The 20,705-nt window shown below is 38.8% G+C and overlaps 2 protein-coding genes across 2 annotated transcripts in view; both read left to right on the top strand.

Moving 5' to 3' along the window:
- LOC127440675 (ralA-binding protein 1-like) overlaps positions 1 to 20,705 on the top strand; it is a 289,448-nt gene that overhangs the window by 162,394 nt on the left and 106,349 nt on the right. The window lies entirely within an intron of this gene.
- The window catches only part of LOC127440684 (guanine nucleotide-binding protein G(q) subunit alpha), a 64,458-nt gene continuing 56,521 nt past the window's right edge, over positions 12,769 to 20,705 (top strand). Inside the window, exon 1 of the mRNA XM_051697423.1 lies at positions 12,769 to 13,746. Within this exon, the coding sequence (XP_051553383.1) occupies positions 13,611 to 13,746 (136 nt within the window). The 5' untranslated portion in view covers positions 12,769 to 13,610. The remainder of the gene's footprint in view (positions 13,747 to 20,705) is intronic.

The following is a 20,705-nucleotide window of genomic DNA, read 5'->3' as shown; positions in this document are numbered from 1 at the left end:
AGTAAAGTATCACATGTTTTTCGGTCTATTGTAGTAGAATGAAGTGATGTAATTTTTGGCACAGGCTGGAGTTAGTAATCATCACTCAGCAACAAATAGTGGTGGGAGTAGGACATCAGGCAGGACTGGAGCTGGATCTGGCAGGCTCTTGTAACCTCCGGATATGTATCACGAGGTTGAGACAGGGAAACAAATTGTAAAATATTAGCATAGATGCCATTCACTTTATAGCAGAGTTCTAAAATATGAGAAGTGTTTCTGGTTTCCGGCAGACTTAACTAATGCAGCATAACAATGAGTTGAGGGATAAATTATGTGTATGCCTGGCTGAACTGATGAGTCTTTAGTCTAGACATAAAATGAGAGAGTGTGCCTGAGTCCCGTACACTGCTAGGAAGGCTATTCCATAGTTTAGGAGCCAAATAGGAAGAGGATCTACCTCCTTTTGTGGATTTTGTTATTCTAGGTATAATTAGCAGGCCAGAATTTTGTGATTGTAGTGAACATGATGGATTATAGAGTGATAGAAGGTTGCTTACTGAGGAGCTAGACCATTCAAAGCTTTTTAAGTAATTAACAGAATTTTTAAATTAATATGAAACGTCAGACAGATCGGAAAGGTCTCGAATTCAACAAGTGTGTTTCACTCACAGACTCACAGATGTGTAGCAAGTAGCAAGCCAGCAGTGAAAACACAAAGTTTATAAGTTGTAAAAAAAAAAAGAAATTGTAGCGTTTTCGCTTGTAACTTCATGAAACATAAACTGAACATAAAAACAGTAGATACCCCCAATTAAAACTAACCCAAATACAGTGTCATATGATGCATAGATCTTAAAGTAATCTTAGAGAAAATGTGATGCTACCTTAGATATTTTTGTAATCATCCTGGGGGAGGGTCTCTGTGAAGCGGATCTATCACAGCTGTTGTGGTCTGCATAGACGCGACACATAGTTAAATTTTTTAGAGGTGTGTTTGTCAGGCTACGGATTAAGTTCGACACATAAATCGGCCTTTAGCGTTTACACATGTGTTTTCACCCAAAAGCGAATGCAGTCTGATTGATCCTATCACAAAAAATGTTGGACTCCATTTAAACCTTTATTTAGCACTGTCCACTTCAAATTGGTGATCTTTAATACCCAGGTGATCGAATGCCCACTGTCAATGAAAAGACACGAAGCTCATGCTTCCCACAAAATCCCATCAAATTGAATAGAATAATCTTTAACAAAATAAAATAATAAAAAAATATGTTAATAATATTTGTATACTAATAATAGTAATAATACTAATAATAAATATTTCATTAATTTAATTTACTTTATTATTTTAGTTAAATTACACAACTTGGGGAATAGCGTGAGCCTCCACACGTGCTCCGTGGTAACACGCTCAACAAGCCACGTGATAAGATGCACGGATTGCAAGGCAACTGAGATTTGTCCTCCGCCACCCGAATTGAGGCGAGTCACTACGCCATTATGAGGACTTAGAGCGCATTGGGAATTAGGCATTCCAAATTGGGGAGAAAAGGGGAAAAACAAAATTACACAACATAATTTATTGGATTTTTGTTATGAAAATGAAATGTGTAAATCTTAAAAATAGCCTAATATATTTTTCTGAATGTAGTTACAATTACAATACAGATTTCTGAAATTAACATTAACATTCATTAGCCACTACTGAAACCAAATTATAGATTTAAAAGAAATTCTAATAGTTGTAATTCAGTTGTTAAAATCATTCTTATCATGCACGTGATTAAAGGTGAAAAGGGCTTGCAATACCGAACCAACGGTGATGCCTAAACATGTGGCACGTGTGTACCATTGTGGGAGTCTCTAGGTGGATGTCAAAGCACATGTTGCACATGATTAAAACCTTTGCAATGGATTTCTCGAGCTCATGGGACTCTCTTGTGTAATACCATCTCAATAATATGGTCCTTTCTTGCATGGCTGACTTATGGAGGGATCAATCCTTCTAAATGCCACCTCACAAAGGAAAGCACTAGTTAAAACCAATGAACTTGGCTCTGTAAACTACAACCTCCTCTCCTTTGATAAGTTTTGTTTGGTCAATGCCGAATTGAAAATCTTAGACTGACCCTGGGTATCGAAGCCGGCAGGTGACGGCGCACTCCAGCGTTGAAGTCATTAGGGAAACAAAAGCTGTTTGGAAATGCAACTTTAGTCACGAATGATTCATTCATTGCATGCACAGTGCAGCTGTTGAGTTCCATTTACAGGTGGATGATAACAAAACAATTCAACACCAGCACTTCAAATCGGTTGTTGTAGTGCCTGTCAATATCTGTGCTCAGTGTGTGCTCCAGTGTGACAATAATGAAGGGGGAAATAACAAAATATAACACATTTAACAAACTCACACCTCATACTGTGGGCTGAGTATGATTTTTGCAGAGTAATTTGCAGTAATGGTGATTTACGATGGTAAATAGCTGTAAAGTTTCTTCAGAGTCTCTGAAATCAGTGCAGAATGTTTTAGGTTATTACAAACCATAATGTTCAAATGCTGTTCCTGCAAAAATAATTGCTTGAGTTCCAGTCGTTGGAGGATTTATTGCAAGACTTTGAGATGACAATATGGAGGAGGACAGAAAACAGCAAGAATTTAGGAAGTGCAATGCTGAACGCACAGGGCATGACAGGGCTTATTTCAAATAAGGACTTATATCACCTTCAACATCTCACACAGTAGGAGAACATCTACTAACCAGTCAACACCACCCAAAAGAAAAAAAACATCTCTTTAAGATCTCTTTTATATCTCTGTTTTTTCTCCCAGTCAGCAAATACTGTAGATTAAATGGAGCATGAATGGAGAAGTTTGTGCAATGTTTTTCCCCGAGAAACGGACCCCAGTAATCTCACACGTGTCTCCTCAAAAGTTTCAGAAGAGATCTCAACAATGTCTTAAACCATGCTCAGATTTGCAAGATACCAAAGTCTGCAATAAAAAAACAGATATTTCAATATGAATTTAAAGACATTTCATGAAATTTATGCAAGACCAAATTATCTAAGCAATGGTTTTCAAGTTAATGTCTCAAATATTTATCCTAGACAGCACTGAGATTACATAGAGATCACATGGAGACTTTTGTGGAATATATGTATCCTCTAGAGTTTCAAAAATCTCTCAAACTGTGCTCAGACTTCCTAAGATACCAAAGCCTGCAATCAAAATCAGATAATAAAATACAGTATGAACTAGATGATTATATGAATAGAGATTAAACTTCTATCCTGAACTCTTCTATCTTAGCATATCTTCAGAGGAAAAAGACCTAGTAATCTCACAAGTGTCTCCTAGTTTCAGTAGAGATCTCAACAATGTCTCAAACTGTATTCAGATTTCTCATTAAATTCTTCCAAGACAAAATTATCTGAGCTATGCCATCCACATTAATCTTATGTCAGAAATGGTCTCATTTGTGTCTACTCTGATTCATAAAAGGAAATGTTGGAGAAACAAATGAGACATAGTTGATACATAGATAAAAAACACTCCTGAGCTTTGAAAGAGCAATTTCCTCTGAGCAAAGAAGACATTTCCAACTGAAAGTCTGGGGGAAGTACAGTATAATTTAGAAAAGAAAAACTGTACGACTAAATTTTTAAAGGACAGAGAGATTAGGCCGTTTTCAGGTGCATGGGTATTTGCTCTCCTTCCTTTGAGTAGGCTATACAGTATGTGCTAGTTTCTCCCTCTGTTTCTTTAAAACATACTTTTGTTCATGCTGTTTCTGTTGCTTTCTCACAATCTCTGCATAATTGTGCTGTTTCTATTTGCAGGCATGACGTATCCTTGTGGATAATCAGCTCCATGGTCATAGAAAACAACTTTGACATTGAAGTTTGAAGCAACATAACAGATGCCACTGCATGTTTAGTGGTGTTAGCTAAGGCAAGCATAAAACTCATTCCAAGAATTAGGAATTTGAACAGAGTATTAAAGTTTGCAACATTACTGGTCCAGCACCATTTGTTCTACAAACATAAATGATACTTCAAATCATGTGGTTTGTTGAGGAGTAATGTACTATTACTCAACTAAGTGATCAAACTTAAGATTTTTGCCTGCCAGATGATAAAATGGGTGGAAAGAAAAATTCCACAGGCTTGCATTGTAGGAGAAGCCCATGCCAAATAGGGACCAGAATATCATAGAGACTTAGGGGTGGACACTTTTGACTTGTACCACAATGAAACCAGCAATCAACTGCTTAGCAATGGGCTAAAACCACTAAGAACACCTTAGCAAACACATAGCTACACCGTGGCCACTCACGCTTTCTTCAGAAAATGTAAAAACTCTAGTTTCCTTTGTGTTTCTTTGCAGTTTAAGATTCCTAATGTTTAAGCTGCTCTGAATGTAATGATTTAAAAATCCTGGCCTTCAAACCTATGCAGTCAAATTCGTTGCAAATGACCTCAACAGAGAGGCACTGAAAGTGCATCTCAGGTCATAGTCAACACCCTTCACAAATGTTGGTGTGGCACAAGATAAATGAGTCTATATTTGATCATTTAAATCATGTAGATTGGCAGATCTAGTCTTTTCTGTCTTGCATCAAGTATCTATTTTTCTGTCATTTTAATGAAAGGGATCCAAAACCAGTTTATTCCATACACGGGGTTGGGGTGCGGACAGTTATTCCATTAACGTGCGCCAACCCGACGGCTTTCACTGTTGCGCATTGTCTCTGTGTTTATATCCACATCTCCCGCTAAAGGTGTTTAGATGCACACTACAATATGGCACAGCCTCCACCCCACTCCATTCTGGGCCCCCCTCAAGCCAGGGCCTGCGACAAAAGGTCCAAATTTAACTTGCAATGGAAGTAAATAGGGGGCCAATTTTTGAACATTAAAATCCTTACTGTTTCTAAAGTTTAGCTACAAGATATAAACAATAATAGTGTTAACATGATTTTAGTGTGCTAAAATGCACTTACTAATCTTTTCTGTTTAAAGTTATAGCCACTTTTACAACTTTGTTGCCATGACGATGTAATGTCAATAAACCCTAAAAGCCTAAAATGAAAGTAAAAATTACCATTTAAACAACTTTACAGCTAAAATAATTCATGGGTTTTAACAGAAGAATTAATGTAAGTGCTTCTATAAAATGATAAGCTTCACATTTCTGCCTTTAAATCCTCCAAAAATGGGCCCCATTCACTTCCATCATAAGTGCTCCACTGTAACCTCGATTTTTGCTTTTTTTTAAAGAAAAGGAGGGATGAGTCTAAATTAATTTTTTGTGGTAATCAACATTATGCCACAAAAGCTGTCAATTGATCTTGAGTTTTTCCTACAGTTTGTCAACTGCACCATAGAGGTAAAAAACAGGAGCTGATATTAAAAATAGCTTTACATATTTAACACAGATCTAGTAATCTGCTTAAATTGGTAAAAACAACCGATCAAACTATTACCTCACAAACATAATGTAAAAAGCATAACTTAATGAAGACTCAGGTGCTGATGTAAACTACACTTAAAATGTGTGTTTAAAAGAAGGATTGTCCTTTGTTTGTTTTTTTCTGCAGCGCATTTCACGTAATGCTGCTAATCAAGAACGATATGCCGATAAATAACTCTCATTTGTGTGTTCCTCATCTCTAGATTATTAATTTAGATCAACATCAATGCCGATAAAACCAGTGATAAATGAGCATTGTTAAAAGCAACTTTGTAGAAATGAATGGAGCCACGTTGATTAGACTATCTGACTAATGACCTATTACATTAGGATTGATTCGGCTCATGAAATTCACCTGTGATTGGCTGTATAGTTGCTCACTCAGCCCAAAGTAACCAAACGTAAAGAATACTGTATACAAATCCATCGTTTGGAGTATGGGTTTAGCTTGAAATAGTGTGGGGGACCGAATCACCTTTTTAAAGAGTGTCCCCCGGCTGCTACGCCCTTGAATTAATTCATTTATGTATTGATTCAAGTCATAATAAAAGTGATAGCAAACAAACAGTTCACAGCCTCAAAATTAATGTGTTGTGAGACTTTATAAACAGCTCTGTTCACTTACTCTTATGTTATTTTATGTGTAATTGCTATTGAATAAAGTTTTCTCTTTTCAAGTGACTGTAATAATCGTTTGCCTTGATTCTGATTCAGTTTCCACAGTTTTTATGAAATTACTGTGTAATTTAACAATTTATTTAGCAAAAAACTTCATATAAATATGCATTACAATGTCACTCTTCATAGCAGCCCACGTAAAAATATTATCCATTCCGTGTATGAGAATATTTTGCCAAAAACCGCGTCCTTCACGGCAATCTCCAATTCATTCCAATGGGGAGTTCTGCAGAGCTTGTCAGAGCAAGCGACCATTACCAAGGGGGACAGAGCTTAGCGAAGGGTCAATTGTATTGGTAGACATCATGATCAGCTGTGCACCAGCTTGACTAACTTTTTGACTAACTTGTCTAATTTTGGGGGATTTACTAAATTCAATTATTCAGTATTAGAGTGGAGTTTACATGGTTATTTAAGAGAACCCATTTCGATTTTGTGTAACAACTATATATAATTGAATTAATTTCAGCCAAACTTCTTTTTCTTTTTTAGTTTAGTTGAATTTCTGATTGAGACTGTAACCTTTCACCATCCTGTTGCTGGACAATTAGTTCAGTGATTTCTCATCCTCAACAATAGGAGACGTGTTGTTAGACTGACTGCTGTGCCTTTGCAGTCATGCCTATTTAAATTTCCTCCCCGCCAATTAATCACTCTTCTAATTGAATCTGTGCAACTTAATTGCAGAGGCTCTCTTGGTTAGTTTCAATCTGTGACTCTGATGTAGAAGGAAAGAGGTCATAATTAAAGAGGTTTGAAAGAGGTAAGACACCAAAGATATCCAACTGCTTTCCTTCACCACAGGACCTCAGCTACCCAGCTCTCTCTGCAAAAGATAACAGTGAACTCGTCAAAAACTCGCAGGCAGGAATCTTTCGGAAATTATGTTTCATAAGCTAGTGCTTATGACTGTTTTTCTATTTTAAAAAAATATGGATGAAAAGTTAACTGTCAAGTAATGTAAGCTAAGAATTTCAACTGGTTTTTAGGTCTATGTGGTGGTGTGGGATCTGTCTCAGTAATCCTGATATCAACAATACAAGATATTGAGAACTTTAGGCAAGGGCATAGCAACCGCAAGGGATGTGGGGGACACGTCATTTTCATGAGAGCATGCTGGATAAAATGGACATAAAATCCCATAGACTTACATTGAGGGAGGCACCCGAGCCAAATCAAGGAAATAGAATATCATAGAGACTTGGGGGTACAGTTGGCAATTTTTATTTGTTCCAGTAAGCAACCACTTAAAATCCCCCAGAACATCCTAGCATTGCCTAGGAACAACACCCTAGCATCAGGGTGGCAGTCAGCATTGAACCATATAGAGCCTTTTAAAAATTATACATTGTACTCTAATACTTTCAGATCTCTATAGTCTCGCAGTTATCTGAGGTGAAAGTGGTACTCTTCATTTAGCAGATATTTCTGAATCAAATCCACTGACAGTAAACTAATTGCAGGGGAAGCCCCCATGCAGAACCTGGGGTTATATGCTCTAATCAAGTGTACAATGGTTAGAAAGCAGGATTGATGTCTTAATAATACTTCAGTTACCTGGGTCACCTCTTCTCATAAATGATCCTATGAGCTTTTTAGTAGCATACCATAAGTTTCCACTGGCATGGAGTGAGGGGCACATGAGTGGGGTTTTTCTCATTCGTGAGCAACATGCAAAAGAACTACCTTGACACAACTTCTTTTGTGCTTCCGGAAAAGTGACAACATACAGTGCATGGTGAAATGAAATGAGGGTGACTATATGATGACAGAATTTAAATTTTTTTGTAAACCCTCCTTTTAAGCATTCCATTTGTGGACTGTGCGTGTCAGAGAGATGCCCGGCCCTCGCATTTGACGCATTCTACTGCTGGTCGGGTGGTAAGATCACAAACTTCCCGCTGCGCAATCAGATGCCGAGAGAAACTTCTGCTTTCCCCATGGAACTCTCTAGTCGCTGTGCTGAGCTGCACATATATGGTTGCTATTGGAAACAGAGGCTTGGCAAAGCTCTGGCGGGTATAAAGTGATCTCGCCGCTCCCAGCTCAGATCCAGTTTAAAGCACATAAATCCAGGGCGAGACCTTCACTACATCAAAACAAAGATCAATACAGCTTTCTGTTCTGTACCGCCACGCCATTTCCAGTCTTTAATTTTAGTGGAGAATACTTCTTGATTGTAATAAATGGGCAGAAATCACTAAAGAAATAGTTAATGATAGTTTACCCAACAGTAAAATTTCTATCTTCTTTTACTCACCTCATTTTGTTCTGAACCCGTATTACAACAACATCAGGGTGAATAAATGGTGACAACATTTTCATTTTTGCCTAAACTGTCCCTTACTTAAAGAATTCCTCAAAGATTGTATCAAAGAGACATCATTTTCCTATTAAATATTTAGTTAATGAGGAGTGTTAAATTTAAACGTCTCATTAAGTGTTCTGCAAACAAAGAAATTAGGACCAGTCAAATACTTTTTACCAAAGGCAGAAAGATGTCTCTAAGGTCTCGCCATTGCAGAACAGTGCTGCATGGGGACAGTTTGGCCATGTGTTTGCTAATGAGCTGCCAGTGACTGCAACAGCGAAGCCACTTCTCTTGCCGTGCCTGTTATTCATAGCTTTTCTTTGCATGTTCACAGCATAATGCATCTAGAGTGAAAGGAGAAAAAAACTTTTTTGTCACTGTGCAGAGCCAATGAAATTTGGACAGAACTAAATTAGTCCTATTTGGAGCTTGGCAGCCATAGTCACCATGCACTTTCATTGCACTGCAGCAAAGCTGATATGTGAAGCAATTTTTCAGTCCTGATAGCATTGAAAATAAAGTTTAGTTTTGCACAATGAGAAATATCTAATAATGTGCATGTGCAAGGAATTACATTTTTCTCAAGATGTCTTAATTATCAGCAAAGTTTTGGATCCACGGTTCACCATCTATGGAGAAGACCACAAAGAGCGTTTGCAGTCAAGCAGGGCCTTCTTTTGTTTGAAGTGCACAAGAAGAGAACTACAACATTTGGTGCCCTCTGCTGTCAGAAACATGGTAACACTGCAACAAATTGTTTTGACATTAGTGGGAAGGAATAGATTTGTTGCAATGGACATACAAATTGGGCACATTTTGAGGGGGGTCTTTAGTGGTGTTGTACACTAATCAAGAATTTATGCATTTTTAATGGTTTTCAATAGGGTCAAAAATGACCCAAAGGACAAATGGAGGGTGCAGTTTCTTAAGACAACAGGAGGGTTAAATAAACGAGGGACTAGACAAATATATATATAAAATCAGATAAAATACTTGTAATTTCTTTCGTAAGTTAAAAAATTAATTGTCTGGTGGTGGAACTCTGCTGACATCTAGTGGACACTTTATGTATTAAATGCTGAATGCTTAAAGGTAGAGCATTGTAACAAAGTCTCCGTCACTTCAAAATAAGACTGTCTGATGTATTTCAGGCTAGTTTATGGTTAAAAGTCCCACGCTATACACCAAATCTTGATTTTTCTGATTATTTTTGGGATTTTGATTGAACAGTAAACTATTTGGGGATTTTATTTATTTTGTAGGGTAATTTTCCTTGATATTTTGACAAATAAGAGGTTTCTACTTTAAAAACATACTGTGGATTTCAGAACTCAAAACTTAATCCCCAATGCAATAAAAGCATTTATTGTAACCAAGCTGCCAAAACGCCTCGTTTTCTACTTCCGTAATATTGTGATGTAGACCGCCTCTACAGCAACAACATCAACACCTACTTTACATAACGCCACTCACTGGAGCTCAGTTCATACTCGAGAGAGAGAGAGAGAGAGAGAGAGAGAGAGAGAGAGAGAGAGAGAGAGAGAGAGAGAGAGAGAGAGCGCAGGACAAACAGGCCTAGTGTGGCCCAACTATTCCTGAACAATGCCCATCTGCACTATTTTTAATTACTGGTGTATGTAAACACACACTAGATGGATGTCTTTGACAGTTTTGATGAATTTCCAGTGATGTACATTTCAGTGCAGGATGATACTGGAAACTGGATGAGTGTCTTCTTTGTTCTTTGGACTATGTGTGTGTGTTGCGTGGATATGTCTTCAGTGTATTTCAGTGTGGATTGCATGTGTGATTGCTTGTGAACCAGTCATAAAATGATTCAAGCTTTGCTAAGGAATTGTTATTGAAGGATGAGGAAGTTAAAACACTTTTTTTTTTCATTACTGTTTGATAGTTTATGGTGCTGACACACCGTTTACACAGGGCGCGTCCGTTGACATGACGCAATGCAACGGCTTGAGGTGGTCTACACCGGACGCGTCGAAACGAACTTTCTAAACCATTTATTTGTGTTGTTGGCAGTAGTAGCACCAGTGGGTACAGCGAAAAATTTAACGAGACATCTGTTTCTCACCCACACCTATCATATCGTGTCTGAACACATCAGTTCCTCATTCGCCCTCCAGTGGTAGTGAGCTTCCAGTCCAGCCTTTAGTCCCTTTCTTGTCCTATGATGATAATTGGCTTTCAGTCCTTCCTTGCCATCTGGTGGTGGCCAATCACTGGTGTGGCCTTCAGTCCCCTTGCCCTCTAGTGGTAGCCAGCTGCTAAGGCCGTGTGTCCACCAAAGTGTTTTTTGCAGCTGAAAATGCCAGGCGCTCTTCTGAAAACGTCCAGCTAGGAGCACTTAAGAGCGCTTTGGAGGCACAGCGTTTTTTCAGCTGTGATGCTTTGGTTGCTATCATATGGAATATCCGTGGAAGTAATGTGTTGCAAGTACCTAATTTCGAAGATAGTTTATGTTGTCACAAGGAAGAATGCTTGCTCTGGCCCTTGCTCTGGATGAAGGGAAGGCTGAAGCATTATTTTTCATATTTTGGTAGTCTGGGAATGTCATCGGGTACAGACATGAATACTCAGAGACCAGCAAACTTCTCCTCCATTGTTTTTCATTCATTGTACAAGTAGGATGTGATGGTTGGTCAGTGTGGTATTTGTCCCACCCCTCCTCCACTGTGATTGGACGGCTGGGTAAAAAGTGACAGTGACAAGCGCTGTGTTTTACCCAAAGTTGAACATTTTTCAACTCTCGGTGACCAGAAAACGCTCGGCGCCTCGTCACGCTGCTGGCTTTTTTAAATACGCGGCGCTCCCATTGCAAACAATTGAAAAAATACGCTGCCCTCAGGAAAATACAATTTGGACACACAACCTAATATGTCTTCAGTCCATGCCTTGCCTCCTTTATGTTAGCCAACTGCCACTACAGGTCATCTGTCCTACCTCAGTCAACGCTGGCATAAAGTAGCTCGGCCCGCGGCCGCCTCGCCAGTCCCAGCCGCTCGGCCTGCGGCCTCAGTCCCTGCCGTTGCTCATCCCCTGGATTTCTCAGTCTCAGCCACTGCTCACCCTGTGAACTACTCCTTAGCTCTGACTTCTGGGCCACCGACCTGTGCCCTCTGCCTCCAGCTCTGTGCTGGCTGTTCTGCCCTCAGCCTCAGTTCCTACTCCACTCTCACGGTCTTCCATAACATATGCTGATGGGAAGAAGCCAGTTCAGCTTCCTGCTGAGCCTTTGCCTGGGGTCTCATGGGAACCGCCACATCCCTCACCTGTAGTCCTGCTGGATGTTCCTTCCACACCTTGCATCCCATCGGAGCAATGGCTGCCTCCTCGTTCCTCACCTATGGTGCCATCAGAGCAGTTGCCTCCTCATTCCTCACCTGTGGTCCTTCCAGAGCCTTGGCCTCTGCTTCGACCCTCACCCGTGGTTCCGCCAGAGCCTTGGCCACCTCCCTCACCTATGGGTTGGCCAGAGCCTTGGCATTATTTCCTGTATGTTTGTTCATTTATCCAGAATAGCTTTTTTTATTGTATCCCTTTCCCTTATTCAGACACTGAATTAATTCCAAGCCACTTCCTTCCAATAAATTCCAATATCTCCTAATGATTTCTAAGAACTCACAACTTCTATATAACATGTTCAACCTCTTTATGGGATGTCTAATTATGCTGCTGGAACAAATAAAAGAACATAAGACTGTGAGCTGGATTTAATGTTTTAATGGATACATCATCCTGGTAGTACTCCTCCAAACTTACCAACACCCACCTCCAATATTTTACACATTGCGTGCGCGCGTGTTCACGCATTAAGCCACAAATGCAGTCGATTGAGCTTAACTTGTATTCATTTGGGGGTGAACTATTCCTTTAAGCATTCAGCATGTAATATATAAATTGTCCACTAGATGTCCGCCAGAGCTCCACCACTAGACTATTTAATTTAATTTACGAAAGAAATATCTATCGTGCTAATGTCACTGGGCATTCATTCTTTCAGAAATCTGTTCTTTAAGGTGAAACTTCTGCGGACGTAAAAACACTTTACCAGTCCACACTATTCCTTCAGAAGGAAGCGACACACCCCGGCAGTGAGCACTTTCTGAATGCCTGACTGACTTTTACAGTCGACCAAACATGACAGTTCCTGTTATCCGCCTCCAGAGAACAGCACAGTTCCCGCCTCTTTCTCCCGCTCGAGCCTTTCCTCCCTGTCAATCATCACGCTTATTGCGCGCTCGTGCTGATCTGTAGGAGACGCTGTTGTCGTCTGAAAAAATAAAAGTGGCATAATCCATTTTTAAAGGTGAAGGGCCTTTTTTCGACAGGATTTTTCTACGTTATTTTAGCTACAAGTATTGTGATGAGAGCTTGCTTGATATAAAACAACACATGGAAACTTTGGGGTGGGGGGGCATTTACAAGGAGACGCTGTCATCTACAAAAAGTGGCATAATCCATTTTTTAAAGGCAACGGGATTATTATTTTTTTTCTTCCCTAAATTACTTTTATCTTTAGGAATTGTGACTGGGGACTTTCAAGATATAAAATAAGATACAGACATATTCTTTGACATTAACTGTTTGTGCGATCGGGCAGCGATTCCTCCTTCTGTTTAAAAGGGGTGGACAGGGCTGGAAAGAGGGAAGAAAAAAAAAAGAGGGAAAGTGGATGTCAAGTGCTCTGTGCCGTTTTCACCGGGACCCGTGTTGGTGGAGAGCCGTTACGGTGTTGGGAGGGTCGCACGTAAGCGAGGATAGTTTGCCCTGGATTTTTCAATCATTTGCGAGATAAGGCTCCCGGACCACCACCTCCTCATCCTCACCTCCGCGTTTTTTTCTTCCTCTCTTACCTCTGTGATGTGCCGAGGTCCGCACGCGGGTAGAGGCTCGCGATCACCGCGAGAGGATTGAAACCAGAGCGCCTCCCCAACTGATCATCACCTTGCCTCCCTTTTCATTTTTTCCTCAATATTTTTCCTCCGAGGTGGAGGATTGGGGAGGGGGGTGGGGGGTTCTTATTTCATTTTTACCCACTTTTTCAACGAACACCTGAACTGAGTGATGTTTTTGGAGTTTTTCATTTTTCTCGTTTTTTGAAGCCCCCGACGAGGCCGGGCTGTGTACAGACAAGCAGTGGGGATGACTTTAGAGTCGATGATGGCCTGCTGCCTGAGCGAAGAGGCCAAGGAGTCGAAACGAATCAACGCCGAGATCGATAAGCAGCTCCGTCGGGACAAGCGCGACGCGAGGCGGGAGTTGAAGCTGCTCCTGCTCGGTACGACCACCGCCGCTTTACCGCCACCGTTAAACTCTCTCACACACACAACCAGCCAGTCGACAGGTCTCACCGTGGTTTTAAGTGGTGACTTAAGGTGTACCGAACACACTGCCAACGCGTTATCGGTGTGTTGATTTGTGGTGTTTGCTTTATTTTTGTGGCTATTGTATTTTTGTCAGCGTTAGCCATCATGCTAAGGCGTTTGCATCCGTGGACAGGGCCTTGCATGCAACACCATACAAATCACTGCATGCTCTCTTATGTTTATACGTGTACTTTTTAATGTACATTGTGGTGAATATCAGAGGCATGCTTATGTGGCTGAAACTGTGTGAGAAATGATCCTACACTGCATTAGTGACTGGCTGGTGTATTAGGTGACATGTTTGTTTTGTTTTTTTTTAGCTGTCAGTTGTGTTTGTGTCCTTAATGAGTCAACCTATCAGATTTGCATGCCACTAGAAACAAGGATGTGGGCTATGTTGCATAGCAGTCTGGTTGCCTGCAAGTAATAGATGCAAAATTGCAAATGTGCTATCAAAAAACCTGTACTGTATGTCAAGGGTTGCTTTGAAGGATGTACATTAGCCTACTTGGTGTTGAGCAGTTACTTTAAAAAAGTTTATTACTAACTACTAATTACATCTTCTACAGTGTAATTAGATTACTGTACTAATTACTCTGTCTGAAAAGTAATTGCATTACTTATTACTAATTACTTTCTAAAGTCCTTATCAACCTCGACTAGATGAAAATACAAGGATAGACATGAAATTGTTCTTTTAATTCTTTCAAATAAATCATATGAAATTAAATAAATTATTCATGAACTGGCCCTAAGAATTTAAGGAGGCTGTATTAAATGAGAAAACATAAATTTTAACGTTACATTAGACGTTAAATTTCAATTTTAAATTCACTACTGTTTTATATAGAATACTTATACAGTCTATACAGTATTTAACGCAATTACATCAGAAGTAACTAATTACTGAAAAGTTAAGAGTAATCCCTTACTTTTTCAATGAAAATTTTAATTACAGTAATTAATTACTTAGTAATGCATTACACCCAACACTGGTTTTGAGTGTCTATAAGTGCAAATCAAATGACTGATGTGGTTTGTAACAGTGAGGTAAAAGTAGATAAGCATTCATCATGTCAGGTTGTAGTATTAAAATTGTAGGGAAATCAGACTGAGGGTTAGTAAACTGTCAGTTGAATGTTTAGCTATTGCGCTTGAGTGATGGAAGTGAAGATGCAGTCTTTCAGTACAGTTCTGCTGTTCACTTTTCAGATCATGTTTCTCCCTTGATGATACTCAAACTAATGAGATAAAGAAATCAATTAGCACCCAAGTATCAGCCATAAATGGCTGTAAAACATCACTGAACTTGCACATCTCTGTGCCACCTGTCAAATTTGGGTCACCATTGGAATTTTAACATTTATTACTGGGTTGAATTATCTCAAAATGGTGGACAGTTATTGCCTTATGAGGGCGTGAGAGCTCTGCACACTGGGCTCTGGTAACTCCCAAGGAAGGAAAATTGGGTGCTTTATCAAGCTGTGAAGTTTGGTTGCAAGTGCGAGATGTGTTAGTTCCATGACTCTGTGAGTTGGTTAGGCAGTGATATCGGCCACGGACAGCCTTCATTAATTTCCTATCAGTCAGGACTGCTTTTCCGCTTGGAAACCATAAAAAAAATGGATCATAACGTATGCTGATGAGAAAGACAGATAGGGAGAGACAAAAAGAAGTGTGAGTTTTGGTCATCTGTGAAATTCCTTGCTGAAATGCGGTCCAGTTGCTTAAACATTTATAATGGAAGTTGGATAATTGATTGTACTCTTGCATATGAAATAGATGCCATAAGGGAAAGCACCCCATTTAGTACTACATACATTTTCAAGCTTGTGCTTATTCCAGATGTGCTTGCAAGGTTATTAGGCCCGTAACCATACTTTGCCTCTTATATTTTAGTTTGGTTTTTAAAGGAGTAGATAAATTATTACATTTTTGGGGTATTTACACATTTGTGAGGTATTGAAATGTTGGTGAACCTATAAGAATGATTATTTTACAGTACAACATTTTATAGGACTATTCCGGGTTCAATACAGGTTCAAAATGTAAGCTCAATCAACAGCATTTGTGGTATAATGTTTATTACCACAATTTCTTTCGACTCGTCCCTCCTTTTCTTAAAAAAACCCCCCAACAATCTGGGTTACGAGGCACTTACAATGGAAGTTAGTAGGACCTATCCGTAAACGTTAAAATACACACTGTTTCAAAAGTATATGCACAAAAACGTAAAATGACATGTGTTGACACTATTTTATTGTTATAAAATCACTTGCTAATGTTTTCGGTCTAAAGGCACGTTCACATTTACCTTCGCATGGTGAAATACAGTCATCTCAGTGGGAATCCATGCAATCGTGAACTTTGCGTAATTGACTGGCGAAGAATTTCCCTTTCGCGTTCAAGTTTGATGAACTTTGACAGGTGAATTCACCTTGTTGACCAATAGGACGTTTTTTTGGTTTGGCAGTGACCTCTGTGCCAGTGCTTCGTACACAGCTACCAGTGATGTCCGATTCTTGAACGAATCGTTCTTTTGAGCCGATTCTCAGCAAGTAACCAGTCGAGCCGGTTCACAACATCGAACTGAATCGAACTTTAGTTCCTGGTTGATGACGTAAGACGCACAGCTTAAGTAAATGTACTGGCTACGCAGCACGTCAAACTGTCTGACTCAAAAAGAACCGAATGAGTTAGTCCCACTAACTGTCGAAGTTTACAGAGAACATGCTGTGTAGAAACGGTAATGGCAGTAGCTGCATAAAACATTTATAAACCTAGATATGTTTGTTTCTGTGTTATTCATTGAATTATTTAAAATATTTGCAAATGAAGGTCTTGAGACTTAAGTATGCATTTTTACTCTAATGTTACTAATACAAATTATTAATAATATATTAGTTTTCTAGTTGTGTTTGTATTTTTTAATTAGACAATGAATTGTGTAGTGAACTGTGATGAACATTTTCAAGAAATCATAATTTCCTTAACTTATGGATCAGCAACAACATAATAAAACGAAACTAAATGCAGATGACTTGTAGCCTGAGACAGAGTTCGAAATGAATGAGTTGGACTCATACAGGTAGGATATGGCTCTTACGAGTTACTAGACAGGTTATTGAACCAAAGAACCTGTTCGAAATTAATGAATCAAACCTACAGGCAGAATCAAAAGTCAGCTTTCGGTCGTGTCCAACTCAGAAAGAACTGAATGAGCCGGTCCCACGAACTTTCGAAGTTTGCCGAGGAGTCTAATGAGTGAGCTGCTGATACAATGAGCATGAGTGTACCGAGGACTTGAACGAGCCTGGGGTGAAATGTAAGTTGCTTTACTGACAAACAAAACGTACTGGAAATATGCTTAGGACTATAGTCTTATTAAATAAATTTTTTATTAAAACATGCGAAAACCTTCCAATCGAGAGATGTAAATGAATTTTACTATTGTTTATTGTTCATGCAGATTATATTTTACATTTTTATAAGCTGAATCATGGTTTCTGGTAAGCTGATTAAATATATTCTTTTTATATGCTTTAGATACGTAGAACATATCCACGTTTGTACATTCGTGTCTGTATTGGGTACTTTAGGTGCAAAACTTTAATGTAGAAAGCTTATCCAAGATGTAATCAATATTTGTCAGTTGTATTTGACATGCAGGATCACAGAATGAAACGCTGACAATAAATGCCATTATTATTATAACTTATTTGAATAAAATGTAATAATCAGTAATATGCATTCACATATGGCTTTATTTAAATGTTTGAGCGTGAAAACCATGACTCTGGGATGTTAGAATTACATACTAGTGAAGTCATTACGTGATGACGTAAAAGAACCGCTGAATCGGTAGAACCTGTTCATGGAAACGAACTGTCCGAAAGAACCAGTTCGCAGAAATGAATCAGACTTCCCATCACTAACAGCTACATTGAATACTGACAATGCAGAAGAAGTGGTAAGTTTCTTTTTAACTTAACTCTCCCAGAGTATTAAGTGCAGTATGGCGTCAGATTTAAATCGAGGCTGCTTGACAGTTATTTTTTTGCTGGTTTTGCCATCTGTCAACGTCCACCCATGCTGCCTTCGCCCACAGAATTTTGCCATTGAAAGGTAAATGTGACCGTGCCTTAAAGCTATATCCTTCATGCAATGATGACATAACGCCGTAAACACTAAAACGACGATTTAAACAACTTAGCTCAAATTATACACAAGTTTTAAAAGATGAATTAATGTAAAGCTGTTGTAAAATAATAAGATTCACATTTTTGCCTTTTAAACCCTCCAAAATTGGCCCCATTAACTACTTTTATAAGTGCCTCACTATAACTTTTTTCGTCACTACTTTAAATAAGGATGTTAATGAACTCTACTTAAGCTTTGAGGAACAGGAGCCGTTCTGTTACAGTGAATGTTTCTCATGGCACAGTGGCTCCTATGTGACTTTATAACTCTATAAGAAAATACAAGAGCTTGACCTTTAACTGTTATAAAAGAATAAAAAAAATTTTTCCTGTCTCATTCCCACTATCCCTGTGCCACCAAAGGAAGTATTAAAAGGCAGATCCTAAATAAGTTAAAACTGTCAGCCTAACTCTGGATAAGTCTTGGCTAGTCTGGATTAGCCAAGTCCTTAATAGGCTTTGTGAACACATATTTGCTTCCAGTGCTGTTACCATTACTTCCTTGGGTTAAAGGAATGGTTCACCCAAAAATGAAAATTCTCTTATTATTCACTTACCCTGATGCCATCCCAGATCTGTATGAATGTCTTTCTTCAACAGAACACAAATGAAGATTTTTAGAAGAAAATAGAGCTCTGTCAGGTCTTTATAATATAAGTAAATGGCTGCCAGCATTTTGACGGTCCAAAAGTAATATTTAGCCAGCATAAAAGTAATCCACATGACTCCAGTCGATCAATGAATGTCTTCTGAAGCAAATAGAAAAATAAATTGATAATTAAAATGTTATTAACTTTTAAAAAGCACTTCCTGCCAGCAGTTGACGCATCACGTAGCTGTCACGTGACGTTAGCGTCAGTCGAGTTCACACGAGAATTCTGAAGCGGCACTTATTTACAACAGAAGAACGAACATCGCGTGAGAGTTCAGCCATTTCAAACAGCATCAGAGCCCTGGATGGAAGTGCCAATTTAAAGTTAAAAATGTTTTAATTATCAGCTTGTTTCCTACATAAACCTATCGATTCGCTTCAGAAGTCGTTCATTGATCGACTGGAGTCGTGTGGATTACTTTTATGCTGCCTAAATTTGACTTTTGGACCGTCAAAGTGCTGGCACTCGTTTGTTTGCATTTTAAGAACCTCACAGAGCTTCTAAAAATCTTCATTTGTATTCTGCTGAAGAAAGACAGTCATCCAGATCTGGGATGCCACCAGGGTAAGTGAATAATGAGAGATTTGCATTTTTGGGTGAACTATTCCTTTAACCAGCCTCTCCATACTAGTTTAGTAAGTTAAGCCTTGTTGGTATGAGAATGGCTGGGCAAAATATTGAATATTCACAGATACATTTGTGATGAATTAGCTGGCGATTTAAAATGCTTTTTTATTTTTTGGCCATTTAATTTCTTAATGAGCGTGGTGTTAAGACCAAAGGATACTTTGGCTGTCCGCATTGCTGACTGCTCCACACACAGTATGCATGACGCAAATTTCGTCAAATTTCCACATGTTCTGTGCGCACTGTCGTACGTGTTGTTTATTTGTTGTCAAAAGATAATATTTTGAAAGGCAACGTAGTCGACCGGCCATGATCCTATAAGGGGCATGGGAAAAAAGTATACCTGGGCCTTTAGATTCATTTTGTGATCTGTTCTTGTCTTGAGACTTCCAAGTATGAGAGTGTTGAGATGTTTATAAGGTGTGTTTTGGTTTTGTGAATCAGTTCAGTCTCTCTGTTTCAATGAATTAATTCCCATATATCAGATTTTTACTAAAGCAAGTAACTGAGATATTCCATGTGTTTATTTAGCAAAAATCTGTGTGGAAAATAAGTTTCGATTATTTTAAACGTGCAGTATTGTACTGTGTTTTGTGTATTGTACTTCTTGCATTACACATCATGAATCTTAAGTGGCTACAGTCAATGGCTGTTTGGTTGTAATGATTCCTTCGAACAATTTCAGAGTAAAAACATAAATATTAAGATACAAGGCATGAAATTTGGCGCAGGATTGCAGGTATAACGCACAATTTTAACCATTCCTGCAAGTTCCACGTTCATAGTGCGGGAAATTCCAGCACGCTTTTATTCTCTTTACAGTGCAGCTGTGAATTAGTAAACCAATAGATACAGATGAGCAAATCAATAAACTTGTATTTTTATCAGACTGTAACTCCAGAAGATCTCTCCATCTCTCTCACGTGCAGCTGTCAGCAGAGTGTTGAGCGCTTGAGTTTAGTGTGAGCGCGTGCAGTGAGGGAGCGCTTTGTCAGATAGTTACTGAACTTAAGATGTTCAATATGTATAAACTTTTCTAAACCTGTTAATCAGGTCTGAGAGAACATCAAATATAATGTAACCAAATGCTACAATGTAGTTAAAAATAATAGTAATAAAAATAATATCTGGATAAATAGCCTTGATGTGAAATAAAACATTATTAACGATACAATAATAATTTTACATTAACCACTTTTAGTGTATGAATAATATCTAATATTGATTTATTAAACTGGCATGGAGTTGCAAAGTTTAAGCTCCTCATTCCAAATCTGGAGAAATGCTGACATTAGGATTAGTTTTGTAAGCTATGTTAATTTAATAGCCAATAGAGAGAGTAGTGAACAAATGACTCTTTTGAACCGGGTCTTTTTCATGAATCACCCGAAA

This window comes from Myxocyprinus asiaticus, chromosome 5, assembly GCF_019703515.2.
Source record: "Myxocyprinus asiaticus isolate MX2 ecotype Aquarium Trade chromosome 5, UBuf_Myxa_2, whole genome shotgun sequence".
Lineage (NCBI taxonomy): Eukaryota > Metazoa > Chordata > Actinopteri > Cypriniformes > Catostomidae > Myxocyprinus > Myxocyprinus asiaticus.
This window is presented reverse-complemented; position numbering and strand designations above follow the sequence as displayed.